Genomic DNA, 24,910 nt, shown 5'->3' with positions numbered 1-24,910 from the left:
ACAGCAAGCGAAACACTGCCGGGGCCGAGTTGAAGCACATGGAAAGGAGAGCCCAGTCTTTCATCCTGCCTAAGGGTTCTGGTCCCGTAAAACAATAGCATGTGGGGCTGCAGGGTCTCCAGCAGCCCTCCAACCCCTGCTGCTGCTCTGCTGCTGTTCCCACCCCAGCCGAGTGTTATCCTACAAGTGATCAAAGCTCTTCAGGCAGAGGAGACGACAGGGTTTGCTCTGGTGTGGTTTGCAAGCACTCGTGTGATGGATATTGCTTAAATCCCATCATTTTAAACCATTCAGAGTCTTCAGCTGGGCAGAGAGGAGTGCAGCAGGAACGAGCTCCCTGCGGCATCCCACTTCTTCTCTGTTGGGTTCAGGGTGAAAGACAAGAATGAGAAGCAAAGGATGGCCCTACCAGCACCACCAGCACAGCTCGATGGCCATCCTAGCCCCTGCCCTGGTCCTCACTGCTCCCACTGGGCTATTTGTGGTCTTTCATCAAACAGACCAGCACCGTGAGCAGACCTGAAACCATCTCCACCTCCTCAACCCACTCCATGCCAGACCTTAAATCCTCCACAAATAGGTCAGACAAGACCTATCACTAATGGATATATTTGTCTTCTCTTCCCCAGCATTTGGGATCCCTTGTTGCACCCAGGCACTGAGGACAGCCAGCTTGGCCTCAGCCTCCCGGACAGGACAAGGGACAATGGCTTTATATTGAAAGCGGGGAGATTTAGATGGGATATAAGGAAGAAATTCTTCCTGCAGAGGGTGGGGGAGGCACTGGGACAGGTTGCCCAGAGAAGCTGTGGATGCCCCATCCCTGGAAGTGTCCAAGGCCAGGCTGGATGAGGCTTAGAGCAACCTGGTCTAGTGGAAGGTGTCCCTGCCCATGTCAAGAGGGTTGGGAGACGATGGTCTGTAAGGTCCCTTCCAACCCAAACCATTCTATTCTGTCTATGGCTGAGCCTGCTCCTACCTCCCCATCCCCACACGTGGAGGGGCCAGTGGAGGACATCACCCCCAAGACGCTGCCTTTCAGCCACAGCGTTTCAAGGCCATGCACCTTCGAGGACCTTTGAAATGAAACACGCTCCATAAATATTATTACAGCTCTGCAACTTTCAGGTGATATATCCCAGCTCCTTTCTTGGCAATATCTTGAAGTGGTTAACTTCAGACATATGGGCTATTTCCCAAGCAGTGGAAACCTGGCGTGCGCACGTGTGTGTGTGTGTGTGTACGCACAGGAAAAAGAAAAAGCCCTTCTCAGAAAACAACAAATGTGGGGGTTATGGAATAATGGGCCGGGTGCTGTGCTTGTAAAACCCATGCTCTCGTGTTTAATAGCTTCACTTTATACCGCCAGGTTCAGATCTGACATTGCTCTGTGAACACAGCTGGTTTCCAGATCTCCTTGAGGTCAAGCATCAGACTTTGTTCTGTTTTTTTGAACTGGTTGCCATTAAAGCAGAGGAAGGTGAAAGGCAGGGGTTGGGAGAGGGGGGAAGACCCTGCCTGGTTTAACACCTTTCCAGCCCTTGCTGAAAAACTTTTGCATAACAAGAGGTTGCAAAGAAGACATTGCTTCCCCACTCCTCCTTCTCCTAAGAGGAAAACCATGAATTACGGCATTGATTCCCAAGAGCAAGGAGGGTTGTGCCTTGTTTTGTGCCTCCACAGGCCAAGTCCTCCTTGATGCAATACTGTAGTGGCCTTCATAAAATCAAACTGCGGCCCCTGGGCCATGTACAGTGATGTTTCACCTCCTCCCGTGGGCCAGAACATCCCTTCCATTTCCCTAAAAGGCAATATTTTGCCCCTGAAGATGCATCAGATGGGCATAAGATGATGCCCAGGATATTGCAGGTGTCAGTGTTGGTGGTGGTTTTGTGCAAACAAGGAAATACCTCCCCAGCATTCGTTGTTATTTCCTCTTTGCTGGCACAGGGTGATTTTGCACTTCCCGCCAGAACACACCTCACCGCCCCAGGTGTGAGCATGGTGCGATGCCATGTGTATGATACTGTCTCCCTCTAGTGACTCCAGCCCCAAAACGCCGAGACACAAACCACACAACTGCTCCTCCGGCCGAAGCAGCAGCTGGAAGATCAGGCTGGAGCCTCTCCAGCTGCGATGGACTTTGCTGCTCCCAGCCTGCGTGTATTTGGTTTGCTGCGAGCGGCAAAGGGCAGTCACTCAAGGCCAAAGTTAATGTGGCTGGATTTTTGGGTCTGGGTTCAATCCTGGGGTTTTGTGCAGATCCAACTGCAAGCTGCAGCCCATGGGGCAGAGCCAAGCTCGGGAAAGGTGCAGACCCAACCTGTACAGCAGGGTGAGGAGGATGGAGACATGCCCATCACCCAGCCCTGGCCTCCATGATAACACCCCATGGTGATACGTTCGTGACCTTCCACTCCATCCCTTGCTCTGGGTAAAGGAAAGCTATATGCAACCCCAAAGCAGCCCCATTCCCTTACCCAGTTCAGAGAGGATGTATTCGTGTTCCCTGAAGATGACCCGGTCGGACTTGTAGGTGGGAGCCTTGTAGTTGTGCTGCAGGGAGAAGAGGTGAAGCAGCTGGGAAGGACGGAGTTGGTCTCGCCACTGGTTGGGTCCAGAGCTGAAAGCAAACAGGAGGGAAAACAGCAGCTCGACACGTGACAAAACATCTTCCAGCCTCAACAAGGAGCAGCAGCGGCGTTCCACCCCAGAGGGCTGGTCCGAGGGAGGTGCAGCTCACTGGTGAATGGGGCTGCATGTCCCACAGCCCACTCAGCCCCAGCTTGCAGGGCTGGGGTGCCCTGATAACCTCTCCAGACACCCCTCAGCTGGCCCTGTTCCTGGGGGATCATCCTCACCCAAGAGGTATCAGGGACATAACAGGATCTCCCCAAGGACATTTATGTTATCTGAAGCATTTCATCCTTCTGGGGGAGAGCCAGGGCTCAGGGAAGTTCCTCAAATGTGGGGCTTCTCTGGTGTGAATCTGTCTCAAGATACATCTCTGCGGTGAAGTACAGCGGTGGTCAGGTCCCCCTGGGACAGTCCTGGGACAGCTGAGCCATCACTCTGGTCCCATGGCCAGCTTGGCACCGCACAGCCCTGGCAGCCACAGGGACCCCCTGCCCGAGCCCACAGAGCTACCTACATGCAGTAGGTTTGGGGGAGGCCACAGCGTGCCCCGTATTTTGACAGGAACCGGTTCTCCAGGTCTATGACGGTCTCCCCAATCTTCTCATCCTTCGACAGGAGGTCGTAGTCATAGAGTGTGACCTTCAAGTCCTTCTCCAGGGGCAGAGTGCAGCTCAGCTCAAACATCCTGCACAAGGGGAGCCGAGAAATATCCGTGAGATGGAGGTTCGTGCTGCTGAGAGCCCCATGGGAAACAGACCCCCACACCATCCCAACCCCACCAGTGCCAGGAAGGACAGTACAACCACTGCACATCTTTGGCACATTGGTCCAGTATATTGGTGCTGTGTTGTACTGGTTTAGCTTGTGGATACGCAACTAAGCAAGCATGCCGTGGGTTTATTTCTGCCTGGTTGAATTATCCTCGAGCACATTTCGCCCATGCTTAGTCTCTCCATCTGCTAATTGGATGTGATGGTGGTCACCGCAATATCCAAGGAAAAAGAGAAACAGGTGAGAGTCAGGAATCACGATTGCCGTGGAATTTGAAAGGAGGAGGAATGACAGCTTTGGAAAACCATCTGCTCTTTGAGTCCAAAGTGCAAATGTCCAAAACTGCCCCAGCCAAGCTTGTGGTCAGAGACTGACCCTCAAAGCCTCCTTGTCCTCTCTTCCCAGGCCTAAGCACCCTTCTTCTCTACTGTCTCCTCTTCCATCATTACACCACAGCCCACATACTGCCATAAAATAAACCAAGAGGAAACCTTCTTCTCCCTCTTCAAATCAAAGACAATCAGAGACAAAGCACCAAAATGCTGGCGATGTGGAAGGTGGTACGACTGGGTGATCAGGAGGGTTTGGGTCTGGCCCAGCACCCTCAGAAACCCCTCCACCTGCTGCTGAAAGGCAGGAGATGCTGGGGAGAAACAGCGTGCCCATTTCCACTGCCAGCACCCACCCCACAGCAGCCTTTAAGGAGGGGAAGTGAGTGATTATGCCACCAATTAAGAGTGCAGGAGGAACTGGGGTCAGCAGAAAGTAATTAGCTCAAGCTGGACGGCAGCCAGCCGCCCAGGGAAAAGCTCGTGAAACGGGAGGTTTAATAGCCGCCAGCAGCCAGGACCTCGGTTTTACATCTCGCTTTAAAGAGCTGGTGGGAGGTGCAGCGCGCTGTCTAGACGGCCTCTGGCCGGGAGCCAGGCTTGGGAAAGGAGGGCTTGCTCCGCTTAGCTGGGCTCAACCAGGTCTGTGACCCAGCAGTTGGTCCTGGCTCCCGGAGAGCGGGGATCCCTCATGCTGCATGGGGACCAACCCCTTTGCGTTCGCTGTAGGGAAGGCAGAGATGCCATCTCCATTGGGCAGGACTAAAGGGCTTGGCTAGTGCACGCTGTCCTCTGAGGTCTCACAGAGTCACAGCGTGGTCGGGGTTGGATGGGACCTCTAGAGATCATGTAATCCAACCCCCTGGCAGAGCAGGATCCCCTAGAGCAGATCCCACAGGAACAAGTCCAGGCAGCTTGGGGAAGTCTCCAGGGAAAGGGACTCCACCCCCTCTCTGGGCAGCCTGTTCAGTGCTCTCTCACCCTCAGTGAAGAAGGGTTTCCTCATGTTCAGGTTCAACCTTCTGTTTTCCTGTTTATGGCCATAAACTCACCATTAGCACCCTCCCCATCCCTCTCCCTTTTCCTCCATCCCCGCAGATGGTGCAGCTCCCTCTCTGTCTTGCTTTGTTGGGAAGGTGTCAAGACATTGAGAGCCTGAGGTGGCGTCAGCCGCCTAAGAAAACCAGCTGGACGTCGTGTGGAGTAGGGCTGGACCCTGTTTGCGACTGAAGCATAACCACAGACATCCAATCCCAGTTTTCTAGGAGACCAAAGTCCTGTTGACACACAGAGGCTGAGCACCAGGCTCTACCTCCCTCTGCTTTCCCTGGTCTTTATGGTGCCTTCCAGCTGTCACAAATGCCCTTTTCTGTAAACAACATTATCTTTTTGCCTTTTATCACAAGCTCTGGCCCTGCTGCGAGACAAACAACCAGTCCATATCATGTTTATAGATAATTCTTTTTCAGAGCATCTGATTTTGTGGTGTCCTATGCCACAGCCTAATCAAGCAGGTCTCCAAGAAGTAGTTTCCCCAGACTCTCTCTACCATCAGTGGGATGAGGCGGACACCTCCACAGGGGAATCTCAGGTATAAACAACCCTCCTGACATTTCCATTGATGACAGAACAGACCAAGTCCATGTTCCACAGCTCCAAAGTCGCAGAGGAAAGATGAGCACGAGCCACGGTGGGTAGGGCAGAGCCAAGGCCAGACTTACTTGGCTGGACATGAGCCAAGAGCATGCCAAGGGAATCACAGAGCAGTTTGGGTGGGAAGGGACCTTAAAAGGTTGCCTAGTCCAACCCTTCTGCAGTAAGCAAGGACATCTCCAACTAGATCAGGTTGCTCAGAGCCCCGTCCAACCTGGCCTTGAACGTAGGTTGGAATGAGAAGCTCTGGTTGGCCCAGCCCTATTCCCTCAATATGACATTAAAAAAATCCCATGGAATACAGATTGAACCAAAACTTACTTTCCAAAGACAGGCTCCAGCGTACAGGGAAGGTAGTTTTCTTGGTCATTGATGTATTTCTTTCCCACTGAAATCTTCACGTAGGGATCGCACTAAAGATGGGAGTGAAAATAAATGGAGGCAAGAGTCATTGCACACCAATATGGATGGTGAAGGAATAACTGCCTCTCCTTGTCCCAGCAAGCGAGATCTTCCACCACCCTTGACTAATGCCTGTTTTCAAGGATAGGACAGTCTGACCATTAACTACACACCCGTGACCGCCAGCAAGAGCTACCTGCTCCTCAATTCCTTCTTGAGGATGACCAAAGGACCACTCCGCAGTGCAGGACAAGAGTCCAAGCCCTTCTGAGGTGAATGAGGTGGAAAAGCAATAAAAGAGCACGAAAAAAACTACTTATGGCTTCTTCGATGGAATGGGCTTGCTCTGAAGTCCTCGGGATGTTCCTGTTCTCATATGAGTCACCTATTTTGGGGTTCCATAGAGGTCATCATTTTTTAAGTTTGATCAAAAATAGGTTTACAAATACAGAGGACTAAAATGTCAAAAGGGAAAACATTTTGTTTCAAAAAAAAAATGTGGCTCAAAACCATTCATTTCCAAGATGCTGCAACAAACTGGAAAAATTTTTAAAAATAACATAGAGACTCGTTGCGCATCTAAAAATTGTATCAAATATTTTTATATTTTAGCAAGCATTTAGGCTTCTCTCTCACAAGTAAAACTATTCCGGGAAACAAGCATAAATTTGAAAAGTGGTTAAATTAACTCAAGTCAGCATTTTTGCCAGGGGAAAGGAAAAAAAACCCACCACAACTTCATGTAGAAGATGTCACCCAGCTTGAGTCCAGTACCTAGAGGGACCCACCAACCTTGATCACAATAGAAAGTAAAAATAAAAGAAAAAAGCAAAGATATTGGCTAGTTATGATGCCTGGAAAAAACCCACAAAGACCAAGTTTCTCATCACTTTTCCTTGACCTGCAGGTTTTTTTCGGAAGCAAAGGATGGAAAAGCAGTGTTCGGGGAAGGTCTGCAGTGTGAGGATGGACTGGGCATCCAGGGCTCCCATTGTCTCAGCTTGACTGGGACAAGCTTCAGGGGACATCACAGCACAGAGGGACAGACTGTGGATCAAACTTGGATGGGTTTCGGTTTTCAGGGTAAAAAAGGCATTTTTTTACTCCTCTTTTTTTGATCTTCAGGAGTCTCTTACAGGAAATTTTTATCATTCCAAGTCCATATCCAAAAACTGGGCAGATTAGAAAACAGTTTTGTTCTGTACATGTTAAAATATAACCCACACTTTTCCCCTAATTTCCAGTGCAACAAAGAGAGTTAGGAAGGATTTTTCCCTGAGGTTTGGGTTGGGGTTTTTTTGGGGTTTTTTTTGCAAAGGGAAAATAATGCACATTTTTCTTTTTGAACCAATATGATTTTCTTTTTTCAGTGATTTTTTCTTTCAGACTGGCATAGCTTTGCAAAAAAGCAATCATGTGAAAGACATAATTTTGTTTCTTTTGGCACCAAAATGCTAAAAAAAAAAAAAAGAAAAAAAAAAGAAAAAAAACCCCTCACTGAGCTGTTTTAAGTACCCCTACTGAAAAACCCCTCAGGATGGATGAAGAGTTGGCTCTTGGGATTCCCAGGTGTTGGAATGGAGGCAGAAAGAAGGAGTAGACTTTCTCCTTCTTGCTCTCACCATTGTTTCTAAATTTTAAGCCCTCTACCCAGATTTTGACCCATTAGGGCTGACCTGCTGAAAGAGCCCACCCCACAAGCCAGCACTGAGGTCCAGCAGATCTTTTCCCAGAAGGATACCTTTCCATTAGTGTCCTTGGGTTGGAGGTCAAAGGCCCGGATGACGTAGACCCTGACAAGACACTCCTGGGGTCCTCTGGCTGGGAGTTGATGGAACTGCCGAGGTGGCACGGGGACTCGCGGATCATCCGGGAGAGGGTAAATTTTGAACGAACCCTGTGAAGGACAGACATGTTCAGCTGTGTTTGCACACCCACGTGTGCGGATGGGTCTTGTGTGAGCTGGCTCGCAACAACAGTCTGGGTGATTGCGTAGAATCACAGAATGATTTTGGTGGGAAGGGGCCTTTAAAGGTCACTGTGCTCGTCCAACCCCTCTGCAGTGAGCAGGGACATCTTCAACCGGAGCAGGTTGCCCAGAGCCCTGTCCAACCTGAGCTTGAATGTCTCCAGGGATGGGGCATCCACAACGACTACAGCGCTGCAAACAGGGCCCAGATCCTGACCCGCTTTTGCCTACCAGACCAGACCTTGTCCTGCCAGGCTCTGCGTGGTGGAGGGAGCCAGGAGCAGGGTGGTGAGCTGCCTGTACCATACAACCTGTATCAGACAACCCTTGCTTCAACACCAGTGCAAACTCTACTCTACCTCTGCACAGAGACCCTCTAACCTGTTCCTCCTCTTCCACTTCCCTGTCGTGGAGTCTCCAAGCTAGCAAAGAGGTGAGCGCAGCAGACCTGCGCAGACTGGACCTAGTGATCTACTTTTATGGCCCATTTCTCACTGAAGTCCTACCCAAAAATGGTTAATTGGCACCATCCCACTCAGCATCAAGGCCTTCCACCCTGCAGAGTGTGTTCCCAGGTACAGGTGGAGAGACCATCACACCTTGAACTCCCCCACGACCGAGGGGTCATCGTTCGAGTCCTGCGACCGGCCTCGATACAGCTTGAAGGTGTGGCAGAAGTCGGAGAGATGCTCAAAGTCCTCCACGTTCTCCAGTTCCGTCTCGTAGACCTGGGGAGGGAGAGATGGGGGACAAGGGGAGGGACTGCTGGGCAGAGGAGGACCAGCAGCACGTCCCCACTGACCTGGGGCAAGATCTGGGACAAGACTGGACCCAAGCTCCTCAGTCTGGGGGAAATACCACTCACTGGGACAGAGTCCTGGGACCTGTCACCCTTGTTGCACACCCCCACCCCCCCCAGGACAGCGATGAAGAACAGACCTTGAGCAACCCTACAACAAATAACAGCACATCACGGAAGACCCAGACTAAGCCAAGGTGTTGCAGAGGAGTTTTCAGCAGCCAAAGAGACCTTTCTGCTGGGAATGTTTTCCTTAATACCCGGCAAGGTCTTCCCCATTTTAGTCCTATTTGGGCTCCTGTGTTAACTTTAGCAATTCCTGTTACAGGGAACTTAAATCTCCCTCTTCCCCAAGCAATCTCTGGCATTCCTTGTTGTTCCCAAACCACTTTCAGGGTGGCATTTCTTCACCTCCTCTGACACTTAGAATCGAAGTAAAAATTTCTTGAAGGCTGCCAAGTGGAAAGTGACCAGAAAGGATTTTACAAAGAAAATTGAGTTTTCAAAATGGTTATTTTTTTAAAAACAAAAGTACCTGCTCTCAGGGGAAAATGTTTTGGGCTTGGTTTTTTTTTTTTAATTTTTGTTCTGGGGTTTTTTCTTTGTTTGTTTGTTTTTTCCCATCCCAGAAGAAAGAAAAAAGCCTAAACATGCCAAAAAAAAAAAAAAAATCACAGTTTGTGGAAAAACATCATGGAGATTGCAGGTTCAACGAGCCTGAACCAGCCAAGGCCACTTACCTTCAGGGTGTCAAAGCCCTTCTCTAAATAGCAGCCACATTTTTCTCTCTCTCCCGTGGAAGCATAGAATTTGCTCCACCAGTCAATGAACTCTTCCTCCTGGCAGCAAGGGATACCAGAGTTACACATCTCCACGTGCAAAGCCCAACGGTCAGTGACAGCAGCACCCCCCAGAATTGCTAGAGGTGACCTCCCACCCCGTGCACCAACCCCGCAGCCCAGCCTGGGTTTGGGCTCTCTGTCCTGCAGAGACCACGAAGCCATGGTGAACCCAACCCTCACTCCGCAGTCTCAAGGTGCTTTTGGGATGTTTCCAGCCCTAATCCAGTGGTCGCAGCCGCAGCAGCACCGTGGAGCTAGATCTGTCAGCGGAGAGGGTGATTTTCCATGGGAGGATGAGATTATAAGAAATTTGCAGCGTTTTTAGGGGCATATTTTGGGCAGTTTGGGTGGTGGTCTTCCCAGGAGCTCAGCGCAGGACCACACAGGGGATGAGATGAATTAATTCTTGTGCTAACATGGTCCTGAGCCTTAAATTCAGGGAGGATGTGAGGACTGCTCTTAAACTCAGACCCTATTTAGGCTTTGCCTGGAATGTTTTGGGTTTTCTGGGATGGGGTTTGCCTTTCTGGTTTGTGTCCCAGCACCACCCAAGCTCCCCATCCAAACAAAGCACATGAGCAAATGAATAAATGCATAAAATGCATATACTTCCACTAAAGAAACAGATCCTCAGGTACTGCACCTCCCTCAGGAGCAACCTCACTCTCTTCTCATTGTAATTTTACAAAGAAACAGGCAAATCTCATGCAACCTCAGCCTCGCAACCTCACAGCCCACAGCCGCAACGCCATGGAGGAGCATTTGCTTCATCTGCTCCGCAAACTGGATTTCAGCTCCGAGGATGCTGATCCAAGAAGAAAGCCGGCTGCCGGCTTCGGCAAATGTATATATTTAATAAGAGCACCATTTTTGAAATTTATACAAGCAAAGATGAAGGGGCTCTGACTGTGATTCATGAAACATTCCTGAAAAATAATGATGTCTTATTTTAGAAGTCCACAGAATTCCATCACACTGACCTAATGGAGGAATCATAATAGAGGTTTATTGGATTTATATTTTAAGCCAACGGTGCAGGCTGTCTTGAATAGACATTGTTTTTAATAGAAATATTACATAAATTAACTCTGAGGCCTCTGCTGCTTCCCTTTTTTTTTTCTTTTTGAAAAAAAATTGCCTTTCATCGCTTCCCCTGTTTTATTGTTTAAAAAGCTACACTCTGACCATCATGGCTTTATTACGACATTCCACAGGTACTGAGTTACACAGAAAGCACTTAAACTAATCTGACGACTTACCCATGGTATCTTCTGCAGCCCCAAGACAAAGAATTTGGTTAGATATTTTTTGCCGATTTCTACTGGTGTTACAAATTTTTAAAAAAGGAAGAGAAAAAAAAAAAAAAGAGGAGGCAAGGGGAGCAGCTGGAATGTTAATAGCAAAGGATGTTAATCCATTTGCCGTGAATGAGAAAGGCAGGGAAAGCAATGGCTCCATCACAAGAGCGATCGAATTCGGGGATTTCATTTAGCAACCAGGCGATAGCCAAAAAATCAGCTCTGGTATTTTCTCTTGGATGTGGCATGGGACAGTCCTCAGAGTTGGGGTCTGTGCCCTGAGCCCCGGCACAGGCAGCTGAGGGACCGTGAGCATCCTGCACCCCCTCTCCAACTTCTGCATGGAGACCCCACGGGGCATAGGTCCACGGGTGGACATCATGCGTAGATAAATTTCATATCAAGTGATTGACAGCTAAAATTTGGGCTTAGGGAGAAGCTCACTCGGATTCAGTGAGCTGCTGTCATGGTTATCGGAAGGTGTGCTGTCTCCCCATCCCTGCTCACTCCCTCTTCCCTCCCGACCACTGCTCCCACAGAGCAGGGACCACCATAATGTTGGCTGGCACCTGCATCCCAAAGGCCCCAAGATTGGAGCCAGGATGGCAAACACTTTCCCATTCCGTGCTGATCGGAACTCAAGACCTTTCAAGCTCCAGGGTTCCCAGATTTGGCAGGTTCTGCTAAAATGGGAAGGTCAACATTTAGCACTGGAGCAACAGAAATGGAATCAGGACCATTCCACCAGGCAAGAGCCTGAATGGGACCATCTCATCAGTTTTCCAGCAGCTGCATGAGCATCTAGGAAAGGGGCATCAGGAGAGCACCTTCCAAGCGGACATCCCAGAAGAAACGAATGTCTGCTGGCCAAAAGCACAGTGTTTCCAAAAAGAAAGAAATTCAGATTTTTTTTTTTTTTTTAATGCCTTTAAAACCAGAATTTCACCAGCAAGCTGCAAGTTCCTATTTGAAACATTCCTGGGATTATGGCTTGGACACAGCTAAAGCACTCAGACACAGGCTTAACTTCAACTGAGTGTGCAAATCCCTCTGAAGTCAAGGAGGCTCCTCAGACGCAGCCTTAAGGGCATTCTGGATCAGGCCTTGCCCTCACCAGAGCCAGCAGCCGCCATTCACTTGCCACCTCCAGATAACAGGGAAGAGGTTTAAGCTCTGCCTGATCTCCACGTAGGACCCAGGGCTATGCATATTGCTGTTGAGGGTACTGAAGTTCTTCCCTCCCCTGGACCCCAAAATGCAGACCTGTGTCAGCCTGGCAGCTCTCGAGGTATTTTCAATCTCATTTTGTTTCACCCAGGGGACAATACACTGGTATTTAACCTCATTTTTGTCAGGGAGACTGAGCCAGAGCAATTTTCGCCCACCCTACCCAGGGTTTCCTGCAACTGCAAGCCCATCCCATCAGATGTGTTCCCAGATGGGAATAGCAAGAGGCTGATCTTGTCCAGCAAAACCCAGTTTTCACAGAATATATTGGAATGGCCATTCCAGTCTGGAGCAAAAGGAGGTGAGGAAGCCTGGGAAGTTGCTACGCAATGGACATGTTGGCTTCTGGTGAAAGTTAGTCCTGATCATCATCACCTTACATGTGGGGGAAACTGAGGCACGGAGAGGCGAACGCCCAGACAGCAAAGCCAGGAGAGCAGAGCAGGCATGAGCCAACTGATGTTTAATACTTATGCTAACTCTCCTAGCGATTACACACCCTTCCCTGTGGGAATATAGATAATTATAGCAATAATAAATACCACCTCTAAAGAAGCTAAGCCACTGCCTTGGTCTCAGATGCACCTCACATCTGGGAGGCAGATTTCCTGCTGTGGGAAAGCTCTGCAGCTGGGATGAGAAGATCCCTCCAGAAACAGCTTGGACATGTACAGACGGGGCTCCCCAGCTGTTTGTTACCGTGCTTGTGCAGGAGATGACACCCTAAATCTCGGCCTCGGAGCGTGTGGTATCAGCATCCCCATCTGCTCCGGCGCAAAGGCAGCCTGGTCAGCTCAGCTCGTTACCCGGCTAAACTCACCCTGCCCTGCCCTCCCATGGGCACAGAAAACTCCAGTGGAGACGCCACAGCAAACAGCTGGGGAAGAAAAAAACGTCTTTAAAGACCGCAGCTGCGCTCCTTGAGGGTTTTCCGACCACATCCTAAATCCCTGCGCTGCTCTGTGGAGCATTGCTGCAGAGGTCGGCACGCCCGGGCTGGAAATGGAGCGGCGGTGGGATGCATCCTCGGGGTGGTTCTGCAATGAAACGGCTGTAATGCAGCCCCCCAGCCACCCACCGCCCCAGCAAGGTGCCAGCTATCCCCGTGCTGGGGAGGCACGTCCGCCCCTGCTGCCCAACGGGCTCCATCACCTACAGATCCAGACAAAGAGCCGTTGCAGAAGTGCCTGGGAGGCAGGAAAAAGCAGATTTTTCCTGCTAGGATGCCATGCCCTGCCCAAGACACTGGAGTGGAGGTGTCATAAACTGGGCTTGGGAGATGCCTGCCAATCCCCGGGAGCTTGGGGGGAAGCCTTTTTCATGCTATCAACCTCCCCATGTCCTTGAATTCCCACCTCTTCCCAAGATGCATCTGTCTGTGGGTTAATCTGGTGTTTCTCCCTGGTTCCTTCGACCTATCCCACGGACCTGCAGCAGCTCTGAGCAGCAGAGAGCAACGCTGGAGGGAGGAGGAGACAACCACATGCAGGGAGGCTACAAGAGGATGTGGCTTATCCTTCCCTTAGCCCTCAAGGTGTGAACTGTCAGATGTTCATAAAGAGAAATTATCCATTTAAGGCTCTTTCAAGGTTTTTTTTTTCACCAAACCATTAATTTTGCTCAGAAGTGGACAAAACTCCTGGTTTTCAGTGGGTTTTTTCCAACCAGCTCAATCAGCCTACATTTAGACATGTTCACATTTAGCCATGTTCAGCCAAAGGCAGCCACCCATGTACCCTCTTGCCACCAGTTTTCCTCTGGCTTATATCTGGGGCCGCTTTTCGCTGCCACCCTGGCTGGTAGAAAGCCAGCTTGCCATGCTGAAAGGTCAGGGAGGGCTTTCACCCATCAGCTGTAGCAGTGGTGGGCCACCCCCGAGCAGGCATGAATTGCTGGGAGGTAAAAATGACACCGGAGGGCAACGCTGGGCTGCAGAGAGGGGTGGGGACTCAGGAGATACCCAACACCAAGACCTCTTCCAACTAACAGTAACAGGATAAGCCGTAAAATATGTGCTCTGATTTGGAACTAGCAAACACAGCAAATAACCAATTATTCCAAATAGTTTACAGATTTTGACTTTTTCTTTTTTTTTTTGGCTGGGGTTAGCTTTGCTAACTTGTTGTTTGACGGGTTATTTGTATTTCTTTCAACCCAAGCATCGCAAGCCAAAATAATGGTACCAACAACTGCATAGAAAACACCTTATAGTGCATCCCAGGGGAGAGCAGAGGCTCCTCATTGCAGTTTCATAGCTCTGAGGTGTCTGAGGGCTCTTCCCGAGCTCCTCTCCCCTGGGAGATGCTCATGGACTGCCTGACTCCTGCTACCGCTCCAGCAAGCTCAGGCTGGTGGAGAGCACATCTGGCCAGACCATTCCACAGCTGGGGATGCAGGAGTTCAATGGGCATTAACCATGCAGGGGGTCCTCCCTCCCACCCCTGTCGGGGTTTTCACACTAACCCCACATTTTCATTCAACAGGACTTGAAAGCTCATTTGTACTTCCCAGGAGAAGGAGCCTGTTTGTCCCTTCGACCCTGAGCAGGGGTGAGAAGACATGCACGAGGACACCCTGCCAAAGGGGATTAGGACCCTCAAAGCCCCTTGGTGGCCAACAGGTGCTTTGCAAAATCACAGAATCACAGAATGGTTTGGGTTGGAAGGGACCCTAAAGCCCACCCAGTCCCACCCCCTGCCATGGGCAGGGACACCTTCCACTAGACCAGGTTGCTCCAAGCCTCATCCAGCCTGGCCTTGGACACTTCCAGGGATGGGGCATCCACAGCTTCTCTGGGCAACCTGTCCCAGTGCTCCCCCACCCTCTGCGGGAAGAATTTCTTCCTGATGTCCCATCTCAATCTCCCTCTTTTCATTTAACCCCGTTACCCCTTGTCCTGTCACTCCCTGCCCTTGGGACAAGTCTCCCCCAGCTTCCTTGTTGGCCCTGATGCACCGTATCCTCCCCAGATACACCCTGCTTATTCCTTGCTTGCACAAGCAGCTTTCTGATAATTCCCAGCTCTATCTACCTACATTTTAAAGTGAATTTTCAGAAGCATTTCTGGTTTTTCCTCTTGCCCTTACAATGAATCAATAACAGTCTGTTATTATTACGCCCTGGGACTCCACTCGGGATTCAGCATCCATTGTGCTTTGCTCTGTAGAAAAGGAGGAGGATGGGAAACTGCCCCAAAGAGCTTCCATTTAAATATTGCTCTTAAGGCAGATATCAAAACCAGACCACAGGTCCCAGATTCAGGGAAATCAGCTCACCGGGGTCTCATCAGGACCTCTCTCAGGTCGGCTCTGGTGGGCATCGCGGCCGGGGCACGGACATGGCACCTCCTGGGCTTGGGGAGCTTCAGGGGGACACTGACCAAGCCCAGGGGTGACAGGGTGCTGCAGCGTGGGACCTGAGACACGAGGTGCTCTGACCTGACTTCTTGGGAAGGTTTGACAGCTGGAAAAAGGGATTTACAGGGCAACAAAGAGGGGATCTTGTGGATAATTACAGAGGGGGATTTGTGGATAATTACAGAGTGCTTCTCCCAGGCAGGGAGAGCGGAATGGCTCACGAAAGAGCTTATTTTGACATTTTAAGAAGTCATGAGTCTCTCACCCTTTGAACGTGATGGAATCAGTTGAACTCCAGAGGGATGAGCCAGGATTTCAACGCAGCGGGAAGGGGACAGATCTGGAGCAGAGAGGTGGGTCTACGAGATGTCGGTGTTGCAAAATCATCTCCTTTGCTTATGCCAAGGGTTCTCAGGAGGGGCAAGAGAGGGACGAAGGGCCAACTCCTGACTTTGTCTAGGAGCGCTTTGGCAACAGCAGCACCAGGGGAGTGCGAAGAGAGGCCAGAATAAAAAGGGTTTGTGAACGAGGTTATAAACAATAGCGGATTAAGTGTTTGGATTCTTGCAGGCTGCAGGCAGACCCTGAAGCATCAGCTCTGGCAGCCCTGACCCGACACCCCCACCACACTATCCCTTCTCCCCAGCCTTTAACCCCCAGGTAGGTGTAGAGGATCACTGCCACAGGGAGCAGAGGCGATGCCCATTGCCCTCCGCCGTGGCTCTCTGGGCCCCCCTGGCAATGCCTGCCCCATTTTCCAGAGCTGTTTGTGGGTCTGGGGTTCTTCAAGGTTTTCTCAGCAGACTGAGGCCATGCTGCTGGGGAGGCAGAAAACCCACACACTGGAGGTGAAGGTGGGGAGGGGGAAGCCTCTCGTGCACTCCACCGAGGAGACGGGCAGGCTGATCTGCAAGCTCAGCTCTCCATGCAGGGCAAGTCACAGCCTCCCACCACATTCTCCCTCCTCCAGCTCATTAACGCCACGGTCGGAGGCAGAACCTGGGGAAGTTCAGGAGCTCCCTTGCACGCTCCACACTGGGCTGGATTTTTTTGGCTGTAAAAGCTTTTTTCCTAATATTTAACCAGCTGCAGCCCCTATGCCTCATTCCACAGCTCCTGTTTTCAAGCAAAGCTCCCCAGCTATAAAGGAGGAGAGGGGAAGGAAGATGTGCACGGGCCGTCTTGGTGATACGCTTCCCAAAACAGGATGGTTTTCCCCATAAGGCATCAGCAGCATTCCACGACAGGAGGTTTATTATATTTAAGCACATTCTTGTAGGGTCCTAGTGAAGGCCTATTTATTACTGCCTAATATTCTGTTGCTTTTATTTTAAATTAATGGTTTGCAGCTTTTTTGGTTTTGGGGGAGGGTTTTGAAGGGTTTTTTGGGTAAAATTTTGTTTGAGCTAAACCAAAATCATATTCACTTAAATTAAAGATGCTGATGAACAGCAGGATGGGGGAGGGCATTTATGGAGCTTTTGTTCCTGTACTCCGCATCCCAGCACAGTCACCCTTCTGTCTTCTCTCTGTGAGGCAGGAAGCCGCATCTACGAACAATAATTTGTGGGTGCAAAGGATAAAGGAGATACTGGAGAGATCATGGAATCATAGAACTGTTTGGGTTGAAGGCACCTTAAAGCCCACCCACTCCCACCCCCTGCCACGGGCAGGGACACCTTCCACTAGACCAGGTTGCTCCAAGCCTCATCCAGCCTGGCCTTGGACACTTCCAGGGATGGGGCATCCACAGTTTCTCTGGGCAACCTGTCCCACCACTCTCACCAAGAAGTGCCTCACCACTCTCTCCGGCAAGAATTTTTTCTTTATATCTAATCTAAATCTACCCTTTTTCAATTTAAACCCATTACCCCTTGTCTTATCACTACAGGCCCTTGTAAAAAGTACCCTCAACCCGGCTTTCTTGCAGGCCCCTTTCAGATGCACGTAGGGCCAACAAAGCACACGTCTATACGTTATGGAGGGACAGGCTGGACATTAAACGTGCTCCAACCCTATGCCAGGACCTACAACGATGCCCATCAGGGCCTTCTGCAAGGAAAAGTGGCAGCTGCCATGAAGCTGCAGCCCATGTCCCACTCCACATGCTCTGCTCCATTTTTACTCTATTTGCAGCGAGTGAAAGCCGACCTCATCCTTCCTTCAATCCCGTATGGTGAGACCTCCAAGGGAGACGTTTCCTCCCAAAGACACCGTATAAATAACACCTCCGAGCTGACCTTCTTCCAAAGGGCTGGGCTGACTCACCGGCGTTTTACACCTCAGGCTGGAGCACAAAGGCACAGCTCCGGGCTCGGCCGGTGGAAAAGCATCCCTGTTCATTACAGCGAAGGAGTGGAAAGCAATGCGACTAATTCTGGCCTGAAACACTCAGGAGGGACGTGCACGGGTCTTGGTGGGAATAGCCCATGTCCCATAGCTCAGGGGCCAGCATCAAGATGAATCTAAGAGGGATGAAGAGCCCCAGGGTCACAACCCTGCTAGGGATGAATTTGGGGCATGGAGAACTGCTCCTCTGGAGGGTCAGCCCTGCGAAAGCAAAGCAGCTTCACTGCCTTTCTTGCAAAACCCAGGAACACACCAAACCTCTGATTTTCTTATGAAAAACGCACTAAGGGAGAAGGAGACACTTTGCGAGGAGGGATCTGTCCCTGCTCAGGCATTTCCACCCTCCCCACGGTTTGAGGGCACCAGGCTGTACACCTACAAGAACCAGGACTGTGCAAAGTCCTGCTGATGGGATGAAACCTTCATTGGGTAGTGAAACCTTCCTTTTTGTGGAAGGCCAACACTTTCTTAGTTCAGCTTACACCAACATGATGCCTAGGGCTTGTCACCGTCCCTGAGCTGGGACGTGGAGGGGCGCAGAAGACCCATGGGGACATGGAGGGGCACAGAAGCCCCACAGAGTCCACAACCATGCCCCTGCAGCAACCCAGGACACACAGTCTCCACCAGACTCTGCCAGCATGCCCAGAGAAGCCGTGGGAAGACATCTGACCTCGAGCATGTGTGTAATTCTGCCCGATCCACAAGGATGAGGAGGGAGGAAGCTTCCTCATCCCGCCCTCCCAAAATAGATCTCGTTTTTTGGCATGAAGGAAATCCATTGCTGAAATGCACACACACCCGTAGGAAGATGAAATTTCCCGTTTTCTGGGACAGCAAGGAGATCTTTCACACGAAGGGATGCCTCAATTTTTGCAGGTCTTTAAAAATATATATATGCACACACATCATTCATTAAAAACATTAATCAAGCAAGTAAGTTAGAAATTAGGCAATACATACATGAGGCTGGGCCCGAGAAGCTGGTATGTTAACTAATGCTGAGCTGGTCATACCCTCCGCAAGCTACAAATTAAAATGATTAGTTATCAATGGGGTTAGAGAAACAATGTTTAACATACATCAGCAAAAAGCACCACTTAGGAGAAATAAAATGAATGAACCCAAAGAGTGCTGCTTTCCCCCTCCCCTGGATTATAAGGTTGAGGTCTCCCAGGATAAGGTATCCTTGGCACGAGAGCAGGGTTTGAGTTTTCGTCAAACAGGACTGGGTTTGAGCGGTTGGAGAGAATAAATGAGGTATTAAAGGGAAACTGCAGCAAAACCCCTATGTTACAGAAAAGCTGTTAATGTTCCCCAGCACAGGACAGCTTCTCCTCCTGAGGATGCTGAGGGCTTGCCAAATGCATCGCAGAAGCCAGGAAGGGGTCTGACCCAGGGTGTTTTTAACATAAAAGGATGAGGAGAGCTCAGGACCAAATTCTGGTACAAAGAAAACGCCGAGCACAGCTTGTCCTTGGCAAACCGAGACCTGCCATCACCTACCCCTGCCCTGCTTCTGTCTTGCAAGGTATGTTTCCTTCCAGATAGAGAAGGGGGAGAAATGAGGTGTTCTGGCCAGAAAATAGCTAGGTTTAAGCATCAGGGCAAGCCCGACAGTGCTCCCCCTGCTCGCCAGCTCGGGCTGCTCCCCACATGCACTGCTTTTGACCCCATCGAACCAGACACGCATCAGACCTTGGGTCAAGTTGAAAACACTGAATTTATAGCTGCTTCGTGGAGGAAAGATCCCCCCAGGCTCAGTTCCCACTAGGACACCCATGGAACCCTCATAGAATCATGGAATGGTTTGGGTTGGAAGGGACCTTAAAGATCATCCAGTCCCACCCCCTGCCATGGGCAGGGACACCTTCCACTAGACCAGGTTGCTCCAAGCCTCATCCAGCCTGGCCTTGGACACTTCCAGGGATGGGGCATCCACAGCTTCTCCAGGCAATCAGTGCCAGTGCCTCCCCACCCTCTCCAGGAAGAAATCCCTCTCGGAGGCTACTGGGAAACAGCTCCCTTGTGACTACTTTATCAGAAGAAACAAATATCTGCTCATCCATTGGGGCTCGCAGTTGTCCTTCCCGTCCTGCTTCCCATGGTAACAAGGGCACAGGAAAGAGCACCAAGAACAAGGGGAGGCTGTGGGTGCATAGTGGGCAGGAATTCAGGCAGATCCACACCAGGATCACCCAGGAGCGCATGCTCATCTCTTGCAAAATCCTACTCTGAGGGCACCCTCCCAGAGAAGCAAACCTGAAAGGTTTAGCCCAGGACATCCTGCTACAGAAAAACTGCCTTTCTATGAGTTTAGGAGCTGCTTTTCTTTGCACTGGGTAACCGTGAGGTTTGCAGTTCATGTGCACATAAACTTGTTTTAAACAGACCTCGGGCTGAACTGCTCACCCCACTTGGACGAGATGGACAACACACTCAACAGCCTCAGAGCACAGGGGTTTCACGTCTGTTTGTTTTCTCTGTTTCAGATGAGGACAACAAAGTGATCCTTTGTTCCAGCCATCCATCAGAGGAGGGACCAAAGCCAGGCTTGGCAAGGAGGGAGAAAGGCTTTGGAGCCACACAATGAAACACACCCATGCACACATGCGCGGGCAGGAACAATCCTGCCTCTTGCTTCCAAGGACACCACTGGAAGAGCAGGCGGTATGGAGACTGCAGCCCTGGGCATGGGCTCCTAACCCGGGATCCATCCCCTTTCCCAGGAAGAAGGACTAAGACAGCCACTGCAGACTGGGTCTCCTCCTTCACCCTCCAAACTTGGCCCCTGAGGGGAGCAGAGGAGGGTGGAGGGACCCTGATGGCAGACCACCTAAGCAAAAGTCACCCCAACTCATGTCCACCACCAGGAAATGGTGAACATGGGAGAAACAGCAATCAGGGCCAAAATCTAGTGGTTAGGGAGGGAGATGTTGGGAATTTTGGTTTGGCTTTCCAGGAACAAGCTCCCTCCACTCCCCAAACAAAGGGCAAAAAATAAAAGACAAACAAACAAACAGAGAAGAATGAATCTGGGGTCAAACTGAGTAATTCAATTCATTTCTGGGTGTTTTGTTTGCGAAATGTTTGTTTCAGTAAAGAAATGTCAGAGTCTTCCACTTCGAAACCGCTGCAGCAGCGTGTTTTGGCTTTGCCACATCCCTCTCCCCCTTCTCGTCCTTTCCCCTCCCGTTTAGACTGTTCCCCAAGTTTGACCCGGGTTTGTAGATGTTTTCAACAGGCTTTAAACTGCCACAGGGAACCAAGTATTTATAGCAGAGCTGGGGTCCCTCCAGCTGCACACCTCACTCCTTCCTCCGGGACCTCTGCAGCCCCCGTGCCGATCCAGCGCCACGGGGAAGCAGCCCCCCCAGCAGCAAAAGCTGGGTACACCTCTATAAAGTGGGTGTGTGTCCCCAATCCGTAGCTTTTGTCCCCAAAAGACTGATTTGAGTGGGTTTTGTAACACTAGGGTGAAGTGCCTGCGAGGGACGCAGCCCCACAGAGCCCTGTTGACCTCGGAGGGAAAAGCTGAGCGGCTCCACCCGTACCAGCCTCGGGAGCATCACAGGAAACCCGGCTCATTACTCTGTCACCCGTGACTATTTCTGGGGAAGAAGGCCCTGCCTTCAGTTCTGGGACATCACTAGGGAAATATTTTTCTGACCTTTAATGGTTATATTTAAAACAAATTTAAAATTACATAATGCAATCTGTGGTGTCATTTATTTTGGCCAAAGGAAAGTCAAACATGAGCAAGAGCTCACCTCGCTTCACTTTTCAACTGACAGACCTTGTTTCAGCGAGGCCAGAGGTGCTTTTACCTTCACCTCCATCACTCGTTGCCACAGCCCTCCTCTTCCTCACAGGCTTTCTTGGAGGCCAGAAGGTTTTTAACTCTCTTCCTCTCTACCCACTGCCCTTAAATGCCTTCCTGGATGCTTTGCTAATTGTTGGACCAAGCCTGCGTCCCCTAATGGTGAGGTCTGCACACAGGAATGGGTCTGGGATTTCTTACAGACAGCTCTTCCTCTGCACATACCAGCCAAAAGCTGCCCAGGGGAGCAAGTACCAAGAAGGAAAAGACACCTGGATCACCTGCAGGCAAGGCTCTGGAAGGACTTTGGAACAGCCAGACCATGTGGCAAGCCTTACGGACCTCACAGAGGATCACCCGTCACCAACTTCTCCATCCCAACACCAACCAGGACCATGGCTTCCTCCCTGCTGGGACTCACACTGTGATGTTCCGTGCCCATGGCACTGGCAGCACAAAGAGAGGAACACAAGCTGCAGGAAGATGCATCTTCCCCCAACATCAGCCCCAAATCCAGCTCTGCAACATCTCCAGGGTGGTGACAGGTCCTCACCTCCACCGAGAGGCAACGAGTGGCAGAGAAACACTGAGGGTCCAGCTGCCAACAGCCCTCTGTTCCCTGACAGGGGCCCTATCTTTTGGTTGTCACCTTCCAAAAATACCTCTTTTGCCTCCAGACTGGTAGGAAATCTCATTTCTTCATGTCAAATGAGACCCTAGCCACTAGAGCCACCAACAGCCACCTCTGGGTTGCAGAGCTCTGACTCTAGCCAAGTCATGTCCCTGCTGCTGAGGACACACAAGGTCCCTACGATGGATCCCAACCTGCTGCAGACACAATGGTGGTCCAAATTTTCAAAGCAAGTAGTGAATGGAGAGCCAGCTGTACCGAGGATGAAGCATTGGTCCATGTATGGGTCTCTACAGGACAAGGAACAACCCAAAGTCTGTGTGAAGAACTTCAGAGCCAAGGAAGCAGATTTTTCCATGAATTCGGATAGAAAGCACACAAATTTCCAAAGAAGGATGAGTGGCAGGGTGTAATTCAAAAGACAGATAGATAGACCTGGATCTGGCATGCCAACAGCTTGGCGGGAACACAGATACTGACTTTAAAAAACTGGTAAAGAGCAGAAAGTGTTTGGACAAGAGCATCCAGAGCAAAGTTTTGGAAAGGATAGGAGTTGGAGGAGGGTCAAGGACCCTACTTCCCTTCTTCCCTTCACAACCTGCACACGGGGAAGCCACCAGCCTGGCCCTGAGCGAGTCCAGACATCTGGAACAGGTTCCCTTGGCCCTTGGGGCAGGTCTCTCTTGGCCCCTCCTGCTGGAGCTGCTTGTGCCAGGGTGGGAGGAGATGTGGGGGGGAGCAGGCCAGATCCAGTGACGGGGTCAGCAGGTTCATCTCTGGGTCAGCATCTCCAAGAGGTCCCCCAGCAATGAAGAGGGCTAAGGCACCCCCTCAGCAGTGGTGGAGGTTTGCACCTTTGACTCTTCAAATGCAGGTGTCAACGGGATGATGATCCATCCCGAGGAATCAATAGGAAAACCCACACTGGCAGCCACAGGGATAGATTTGCACTTCCAGGGCCATGCCCAGTGCCCCAGACACAGTGCCCTGATAAAAGTCAACCCAGACACCTACATCTTGGTTGGTTCAGTGCACGTGTCTACACGGCATCTACAGTCTCTGCCTTGCACACCTCCTGACACCAAAAAGCACTTTCACGTTTAACACTCATCAAAAGATGGGGGAAAAAAGAACTTTGAAGGACAATTTTTCATTCTCTTTTCAAAAATAACTGCAATTAAAAAAGTGGGAGCCAAAAGACAATTGAAATTCTGCCATTTGTGCAGCTCAAAGAAGAATGTGAGCCCTCGGTTTCTTTCTTGCCTTGCCCTCCCCTCCAGGTGCAACATAACCTGGGGAAAACAGGGAAACAGCAAATGGGTCCCAGGGGGAAGCACTGAAAGGGAATGAAGTGCTGCAAAATTAACATGAAAACATTCTTGATTTCCCCCCCCAAGAAAATAAAGCACCTAAAGAAAAGAAAAAATCTGTAAAATTGTCGAGAAAGGGGTGCCTTTTCCTGAAAAAAAGCCATGGCAAACAGGTCAGAGCATTCCAAGTGGTCACAGCAGAGCATCCCCTGCAGTCAGGGACCACCCCAGTCCATGCCATGGGGGGGGGGCACTCCAGGGTGCTGCCCCACCCTGCCCGTACGGCAAGGTGGAGGCAATGGTGCAAACTGGGAGTCCCACCAGCCCCACAGAGCACGAATATCCAGCGTAACCTTAGCCAGGCACCTTCATCACCGGTTCATAGAGGACCCCGGCCCCACGTCGAGCCCCAGGCTGGGGTCCCGTGGTGGCCGCAGTCCCCTCTCTGCACCCAGCAGAGCCTGTGGCTCTCGTAACGGGTATTTATGGGAGGAAAATTCCACCACCACCATCTCCCTCAAAAAAGGAACCACCGGGTTAATAAACTGCTGGCAAAACAAAGCAGGGGAATTTCCATTAAGCAGAGTAAAAAGGTAATTAGTGCCCACCTCACCCAACATCGCGGTACCCAGCCCAAGTCCCAGCTGTGCTGGCTCCCCACGAGAAGGCAAATTTGGGTCAAAACCCTGGTTTCCCAGAGGGAATTGCATTTCTCACTTGTTACCTCCACCAAAGTCACAAGAGAAGGAGAAGAATGAGAAGGAGAAGAATGAGGATCAAGCAGTACAGCCCCGGTGTGGACATGGTTGTTCTGGTGCTCTCCAAGAGCAGTATTAAACATCAGACATACTGCAGGTTGGTTTTTTTGCTACACACCACCATATTTTTACTGAAAATTGACCCAAAAAAAAGGAAAGGGGAAGGGTTTAAACTGTAAATTTCAGAATATGGAAAAAAAAAAGTCAAACCAAATTGAAAGTTGGGTAGATTTTTCTGTTAAAAATTAAGAAATTATGTCTTTGCAGTATGCTGTGGTTGCAAAAGCAAAACCAGTCCACCCATTGCTGCCCCACCTGTGGGTCAGGAGGGGGCCAGAGAAAGCCTCTGTTGAGGGTCTCAGACCACAGCTAAAACAAAGCCCGTCCGCTCTTTAGTGCCAGGTAGCACCTTCCCATCCTTCACACACATTCTCCACCCTCAAAACAGAATTATAGACTCACAGAACGGTTTGGGTGGGAAGGGACCTTAAAGCCCATCCAGTTCCAACCCCCCTGCCATGGGCAGGGACACCTTCCACTAGACCAGGTTGCTCCAAGCCTCATCCAGCCTGGCCTTGGACACTTCCAGGGATGGGGAATCCACAGCTTCTCTGGGCAACCTGTCCCAGTGCCTCCCCACCCTCTGCGGGAAGAACTTCTTCCTGATGTCCATCTCAGTCTCCTTATTTCAGTTTAATCCCATTACCACTTGTCCTGTCACTCCCTGCCCTTGGGAAAAGTCCCCTCCACCCGGCACTG

General features: G+C 50.5%; 1 protein-coding gene across 1 annotated transcript in view; it reads right to left on the bottom strand.

The window, feature by feature from the left end:
* DYSF (dysferlin) overlaps nucleotides 1–24,910 on the bottom strand; it is a gene marked incomplete at its 5' end in the record, with an annotated part of 87,892 nt that overhangs the window by 28,366 nt on the left and 34,616 nt on the right. The window contains 6 exon segments of the mRNA XM_010154325.1: nucleotides 2,481–2,623; nucleotides 3,152–3,322; nucleotides 5,712–5,803; nucleotides 7,534–7,689; nucleotides 8,361–8,489; nucleotides 9,301–9,399. Coding sequence (XP_010152627.1) covers nucleotides 2,481–2,623; nucleotides 3,152–3,322; nucleotides 5,712–5,803; nucleotides 7,534–7,689; nucleotides 8,361–8,489; nucleotides 9,301–9,399 — 790 coding nt within the window.

Source organism: Eurypyga helias, unplaced genomic scaffold (genome assembly GCF_000690775.1).
Source record: "Eurypyga helias isolate BGI_N326 unplaced genomic scaffold, ASM69077v1 scaffold426, whole genome shotgun sequence".
Classification (NCBI taxonomy): domain Eukaryota; kingdom Metazoa; phylum Chordata; class Aves; order Eurypygiformes; family Eurypygidae; genus Eurypyga; species Eurypyga helias.
Note: the sequence above shows the minus strand (reverse complement) of the source record. Positions and strands in the feature narration are given on the sequence as shown.